The sequence below is a fragment of the Dipodomys ordii genome, unplaced genomic scaffold, assembly GCF_000151885.1.
Source record: "Dipodomys ordii isolate 6190 unplaced genomic scaffold, Dord_2.0 Scaffold177, whole genome shotgun sequence".
In the NCBI taxonomy this organism is placed as follows: Eukaryota; Metazoa; Chordata; class Mammalia; order Rodentia; family Heteromyidae; genus Dipodomys; species Dipodomys ordii.
In genome coordinates, this window is record NW_012267393.1 from 253,932 (window position 1) to 261,264 (window position 7,333).

The 7,333-nt window shown below is 42.9% G+C and overlaps 1 protein-coding gene across 1 annotated transcript in view; it reads right to left on the reverse strand.

The window, feature by feature from the left end:
• Positions 1–2,793: 2,793 nt before the first annotated feature.
• Positions 2,794–7,333, reverse strand: part of Slc22a4 (solute carrier family 22 (organic cation/zwitterion transporter), member 4) — a 56,044-nt gene continuing 51,504 nt past the window's right edge. The window contains exons 9-10 of the mRNA XM_013033809.1: positions 4,928–5,063; positions 2,794–3,078 (exon numbers count right to left, since the gene is read on the reverse strand). Coding sequence (XP_012889263.1) covers positions 3,003–3,078; positions 4,928–5,063 — 212 coding nt within the window. The 3' untranslated portion in view covers positions 2,794–3,002. The remainder of the gene's footprint in view (positions 3,079–4,927; positions 5,064–7,333) is intronic.

Consider the following 7,333-nt stretch of genomic DNA (forward strand, 5'->3'; position numbering starts at 1 on the left):
TAAATGGACAGCTCTCAGTGCAGCAATGACTCTGCAGTTACCTGTGAGCATGCCTACTGAATAGTAAGTTGTAGAGCTGATGGGAATCTGCGCTGGTGCTAATGTGCTATGTGCAAGATGCTCATCTATGTACACTGGCTTGGAGAAGAGACATTGGAACACAATACTTAGGAAGGCTTGGGTTCATAAATGTCACAAGTTTAAATTTCCACCACTCACTTTTTTTTTTTTTGTCAGTTGTCAGGCTTGAACTCAGGGCCTGGGCCTCTTCTCTGAGCTTCTTTGTGTCTAAGGCTATCATGCTACCACTTTGAGCCACAGTGCCATATCTGGTTTTTGTGTGGATAATTGGAGGTAAGAGTCTTACAGGTACTCTCCTGCCCTGGCTAGCTTTGAACCGTGATCCTCAGATCTCAGCCTCCTGAGTAGCTATGATTACAGGCGTGAGCCACCAGGCACCTGGCTCTACTCCCTTTTTTTGGTATGCAGCCTTCACAGCTGTGATGCCAACCAAATCATCTTTCTCCCCAGCTAACTGGTCTATGCAGTTTGCCTGATTTTCTATTGAACAGCACAATGTATCTTAAGCTGCTTTTAGGAAACAGAAAGCTTTGTCATGTGCTCTAAAACAAATGGTGTGGACAGGAGGCTTGGCTTAGTTGGTAGAGAGTGAGCCAGTGGGTAAAAGTGTCAGGTACAGGTAGGGTCGTGGACCTTGGAGGCAGAATACCTGAAGCTAGATCTATTTGATCTGTGGGCTCCCTTCTTGAGCGGGAATGGATCAGCTATGTAATCTCTTGCTGCATTTCACTTGCAAAACACTATTTATATCTGCCACTGAAATCTACATAATTCCTGGTTTCTGATGTAGAGCTTCTAAAACTCCGGAGAATTTTTAGAGTGCTATAACTATGTTCTTCATGATAATTGCCCTCAGTAAATTCCAGATTTGGACTGGAGAAGCTCTTTAGCATGGGGCTAAGTCACCAGAAAGAGTGAGTGACAGGATTAGCAAATTAAAACTTTGAGACTATCCATTTGATCTCTGAAGTGAGGGGCTGGAGATCAAGGTTTGTTTGTTTGTTTGTCAGTCCTGGGGCTTGAACTCAGGGCCTGGGCACTGTCCTTGAGCTTCTTTTGCTCAAGGATAGCACCCTACCACTTGAGCCACAGTGCCTTGCCACTAAGCTACATTCCCAGCCAGGAGATCAAATTCTGAAAAGCGTCTTCCTTCCTTCATTCCTTTCTTTCTTCCTTTCTTCATTTATTTATTTTGTGCTAGTACTGGGAATTGAACTTAGGGCCTAGGAACTGTCCCTTAGTTTTTTCACTCAAGACTAGTGTTCTACCATTGGAGCCATAGTTGCAATTCTGGCTTTTTGGTGCTTCATTGGAGATAAAGTCTCACCAATGTTTCGAACCATGAATTTCAGATCTTAGCTTCCTATGTAGCCAGGATTATAGACATGAGCCACTGGTACAGGACTGGATATTTATTGTTTTTTCTAACAGCCATCAATTCCTCTTAAAGGAGTATGTCACATTTTAAAAATGTAAATACTGTGTCGCATCATCCCTCAGTTTGGGAATTCTAGGATCCCCTGGGATACTAAAAATCTAAAGATGTTCCAGTCACTTCTATAAAATGAAGTGATGTTTGTATATAACTATGCACATAGTACTAACAACTTTACATCCATTTCCCTTCCACCCCAAAGCTAGCACTCTACCACTCAAGCCACAGCGCTACTTCCAGCATTTTTGGTCATTGGAGAGAAGAGTTTCATGGACTTTTCTGTCCAGGCTAGCTTCAAACTGCGATCCTCATATCTCAGCCTCCTGAGTAGTTAGGATTTCAGGCGTGAGCCACTGGCACCCAGATTTACAACCTTTCTACATTACAGCACCATTTCCAGCTTTTTTCTTTTTGCTTATGTGGTGCTGAGGAATTGAACCCAGGGCCTCAGGCATGCAAGGCAAGTGCTTTACCACTGAGCCAACTTCCCAGCCCACCTTTCTACATTACTTATAATACCAAACACAATATAAATGCCATGTAAATAGGTATTCTACTCTGTTGTTTAGGAAATAATAACAAGGGAAAAGCGCCCGTGTTTATTACAGGTGTGAGCCACCAGTTCCTGGCTCTCTCTCTCTTCCTGTCTGTCTGTCTTCCTTCCTTCCTTCCTTTCTTTCTTTCTGTCTGTCTTCCTTTCTTTCTTTCTGTCTGTCTTCCTGTCTTTCTTTCTTCCTCCCTTTCTCCCTCCCTCCCTCCCTCCTTCTCTCTCTCTTTCTTTCTTTCCTTCTTTCTTTTTTTTTAAAAAACTGATTAGAGGTAAGAGTCTCTCAGATCTGTTTATTCCTGGCTGGTTTTGAACCTCCATCCTCAGATCTCAGTGTCCTTGAGAAGCTATAATTATAAGAATGAGCCACAGGCATCCATTTGTTGTTGTTGTTGTTGCTTTGGTAGGATTTGTATGCTTGGCAATGTATGCTAATTTTCATATGGATTTTTAAAACCAGTTCTTGACTAAAACATTTTGAAAAAAAAATCTTACAAACCTATTTCATTGTATTAATTAGTAAGGAAGACTCTCTAGAAAGACTTGGTCTTGGGCTCAAGTGGTAGGGTGTTAGCCTTGAGCAAAAGAAGCTCACGGACAGTGCCCAGACCCTGAGTTCAAACTCCAGACCCAGCAAATAAAAGGAAAGAAAGAGAGAAACAGAGAGGGAGAGAGAGAAAGGGAAGGAGGGAAAGGAAAGAAAAGGAAAGGAAGAGAGAGAAAGAAAGAAAGAGAAAAAAGAAAGGAATAAAGGAAAGGAAAGGAAGGAAGGAAGGAAGGAAGACTTGTCCTTAAAAACATGGAGATTATCTGGACAAGGCCCATTGTACTGTTACTGGTTGCTGTCAGTTATGAAAGTAGAAAAAATTTTAGTTTTTCCAGTCTTGTGTATCTGTCTTTTGGCTTGCCAATTGCAGGAGATTTTTTTTTTTTCCAACGTCAGAATGCAGTTATTAGAACCTTGGGATTTTCTTCTCTATCCATTGAGGCTCTGGATTTTTTCCCACATCTGAACCTGAAAATCAAATAGTTGCTAAAGAAAATCAAATTTTCAAGACTTTCTTCTTCAAATTATCAAGCTAGCAGTGAAAAACATTTCCCCGATCAATGAACAAGCAATTAGAAACTCTAATGGAAGAATCTCACGGAAGTGGTGCTGTGGCTCAAGTGGTAGTGTGCTTGCCTTGAGCTAAAGAGCTCAGGGACAGCGCCCAGACTCAAAGTTCAAGCCCCACGACTGACAAAAAAAAAAAATCTCATGAGCATAAATCTAATATTTTTTTATTTGAAGACAAAGTTTTCCTTTCCTTTTATTTGTTTGTGATAGGGTCTCCCATTCTTACCTTCTTCTTCTTCTTTTTTTTTTGTCAGTCCTGGAGCTTTTTTTTTTTTTTTGTCAAACCTAGGTGCAGTCCCTGAGCTCTTTAGCTTAAAGCGAGCATTCTACCACTTGAGCCACAGAGCCACTTCTGTTTTTCTAGTGGTTAATTGGAGATAAGAGTCTCATGGACTTTCCTGCCTGGGCTGGCTTTGAATTGTGATTCTCAGATCTCAGCCTCCTGAGTAGCTAGGATGACAGGCGTGAGCCACCAGCAATCAACAACATTGTCTATTCAAAATGTCTAGGTAAATGTTCTAATATTGTTTACAGAGTAAACGTGCTTCCCTTCACTTATTATCTATCTGTTGGTCTATCTGTCTGTCTGTCTGTCTGGAAACAGGGTCTTGCTACGTTGTCTAGGCTGCTCTCAAATTTCTAGAGCATCCTACCTCAGCTTTCCCAAGTAGCTGAGATAAGAGTGTTCGCCAATCTTCATACTTCTACCACTTAGCCACACCTTTAGCTCTTTGCTTAGCTATTTTCCAGATGGGGTCTTGCATTTCAATCTGGGACTAGGCTTAGAGTGCAATTCTCCTATCTATACCTTCCATTGCTGAGATGATAGGCATGTTCAACCACACCTAGCGTATAAATTGAGATTAGGTCTCACTAAACTTTTTCCCTTTGGGCTGATCTTCTATCTCATGTAATCTCTATGTAATCGTCTGAGAAACTGGAATTACAGGCATGAGCCCCCATACCCAGCCCCTGAATTGGTACATTAGAAAAAAAAATCAAGCTGAACAGTGGTAGCTCACACCTGTCATCCTACCTACTCAGGAGGCTGAGATCTGAGGATCACAGTTCAAAGCCAGCCTGGGCAGGAAAGTGCATGAGACTCTCATTTCCATTTAACCATCAGAAAACAGGAAGTGAATCTGTGGCTCAAGTGATAGAGCACTTGCCTTGAGCAGAAGAGCTGAGGAACAATGCCCTGGCCCAGAGTTCAAGCCTTACAACAGACAAAAAAAAAGAAAAAAAATCACATACTAAATTTGTATGGTTTCTTGAGTTTTTAATCCTGAATTCTATCCAACTCTCTTGAGTTCATTTCTTACACTATGACCATACTGACTTGATTAACTTGATTATCATTGTTTAACCATCTACTTTATTATCTGATAGAGCTGGTCTCTTTCTTTTCTTTTCTTTTTTGGTCAGGCTTGAACTCTAGGCCTGGGCTGTCCCTCAGCTCTTCAGCTCAGGCTAGCAGTCTACCACTTGAGCCACAGCACCACTTCTGATTTTCTGGTGGTTAGTTGGAGATGAGAGTCTCACGGACTTTCCTGCTTTCAGGCTGGCTTTGAACTGTGATCCTCAGATCTCAGCTTCATGAGTAGCTAGGATTAGGATTACAGGCATGAGCCACCAGCACCTGAATACAGCTGGTCTTAATATTCTTTCTCAGACGTTTCCCAGCTATTCTTGCATTTTTATTATTTATTTATTCATTCTCCTTTCCATTCCATTAAATTTCACTTACCCTTTCACTCTCTGCATCTGTTCTAATGTCTCTGGCAGAGTCATTCCAAAACTTTCAGGGAAAAAGAGGGTGACAATGCCAATCAGGACAGTCAGACTGCCCATGACAATGTATGGCAGAAGTCTGTCATAAGCACCTGTAAAGTAAGCATAAGAATACCAATTAGAGACAGGGACTTCCCAGACACTGTGTGTGTATGTGTGTGTGTGTGTGAGTGTGAGTGTGTGTATGCATGTGTGCGCACATGGGTGACAATACTGAGACTTGCACTCAAGGCCTGGGTGCTTTCCCTAGCTTTTCCCACTCAAGACTCATGCTTTACCATTTGAGCCACAGCTCTACTTCTGGCTTTCTCACAGAACAGACTTTTCTGCCCAGGCCTACCTTCTAATGGCAATCCTTTCAGATCTCAACCTCCTGAGCAGTTAGGTTTACAAGCATAAGCCACTAGTGCCCAGTTTAAAAGTCCCTTTTAAAGAACTGGGTGCTGGTGGCTCATGCCTGTCATCCTAAGTACTCAGGAGGCTGAGATCTAAGGATCACCCTTAGAAACTATCTGGGCAGGAAAACCCAAAAGACTCATCTCCAGTGAGCCACCAGAAAAACCCAGAAATACAGCTGTGACTGAAGTGCTGGATTGCTAGCCTTGAAAAAAGGCTCAGGGGGCTGGGAAGGTGGCTCAGTGGTAGAGCGCTTGCCTTGCATGCATGAGGCCCTGGGTTCGATTCCTCAGCACCACATAAGCAGGAAAAAAAAAAAAAGCCGGAAGTGGTGCTGTGGCTCAAGTGGTAGAGCGCTAGCCTTGAGCTGAAGAGCTGAGGGACAGCGCCCAGGCCCAGAGTTCAGGCCCCATAACTGGACCCCCAAAAAAGAAAAAAGGCTCAGGGACGGCACCTAGGCCCTGAGTTCAAGCCCCAGGACCAGGGAGCATGCATGCACCTGTGCATGCATGTGCGCACGCATGTGCACACGCGCACGCACGCACACACACACACACACAATTATTTGTAAAGGAGGCAGATGAGAGATGAAGTGTTTTGAAACCTGAACATTTTTCAGAAAATACAAGTCAGCAAAATACCCCAGTTTCTTCTTGGCAGGTGCCACTGATTGCATTTCTATAATCATTTACCTCCTGGTGATTGCACATTTTTGTAGAGCTTTTTATTCTTTCCTGTTATCCGGTGTCTTCTAAGGGCAATCACGTGTAACAGATGTTCCTTTGATAGAAATCTTTGCCTACCAAAGATTTCCTCTTAAGGTGGTGGTAGTCGAAGATGGGAGAGAGGGCATAAAGGGGCCAGGACGTTTCATGAACATGCTCTCACTGGGTACTGGTGGCTTATGTCTGAAATCCTAGCTACTCAGGAGGCTGAGATCTGAGGATCAGGATTCAAACCCAGCCTAGGCAGGAAAGTCCATGAGACTCTTATCTCCGACTAATCATAGAAAAAGCCAGAAATAGCACTATAGTTTTCATGGGCTAGGAAGGTGGCTCAGTGGTAGAGCGCTTGCCTAGCACTATGGTTTTCAAATAGTAAACACTAGCCTTGAGCAAAAAAGAGCAGCTCCGTGACAGTGTCCAAGTCCAGAGTTCCAGCCCCAGGACAGGCAAACAACCACAGCAGCAACACCAACAACAAAACCCAAAGCAAAACAAAAACAAAAAACCAACAACCCATAAACATGAATAAAAACAAAAACAAAATTGGTCTGTCTATTATTAAGTCTGGTGTGACTTTACTTTTACCCAAACTATTAAGTGACATTTGAAGGCTAGATTCCTGGAGACACAGATCCTTTAAACAAACAAATACCATTTTGTGTGTGTCTTTTTTATTTTTCTTTTGTTGGTTGTGAGTCTTGAACTCTGGGCCTGGGCACTGTCCCTCAGCTCTTCCGCTCAAGGCCAGCGCTCTACCACTTGAGCCACAGCACCACTTCCATTTTTTTTCTGTGTAGATGGTACTGAGGAATCGAACCCAGGGCTTCATGCATGTTAGGCAAGCACTCTACCACTAAGCCACATTCCCAGCCCTGGATTTAGTTTCTTTTGAAAGCATTTATATGTCTTGATTTTGTACATCATTGAAAACACCATGCTACCCCCATTCCCACTAGATGGGAGAATTAAAACAAAAATAAAAAGACGGGAGAACAATAGATCTTCATCCTCTGGTTTGAGGCTTTGACCTTTCCCAAGCAGGAAAGGTCCTTGAGACACTTATCTCTAATCACCAAAGAGCTGGAAGTGGAGCTATGGCTCAAGTGGTAGAGTGCTGTCCTTGAGCGAAAAGGCCAAGCAACAGTGTGAGGTTCTGAGTTCAAGCCCCAGCGTTAGCACACAAAGAAAGAAAGAAAGAAAGAAAGAAAGAAAGAAAGAAAGAAAGAAAGAAAGAAAGAAAG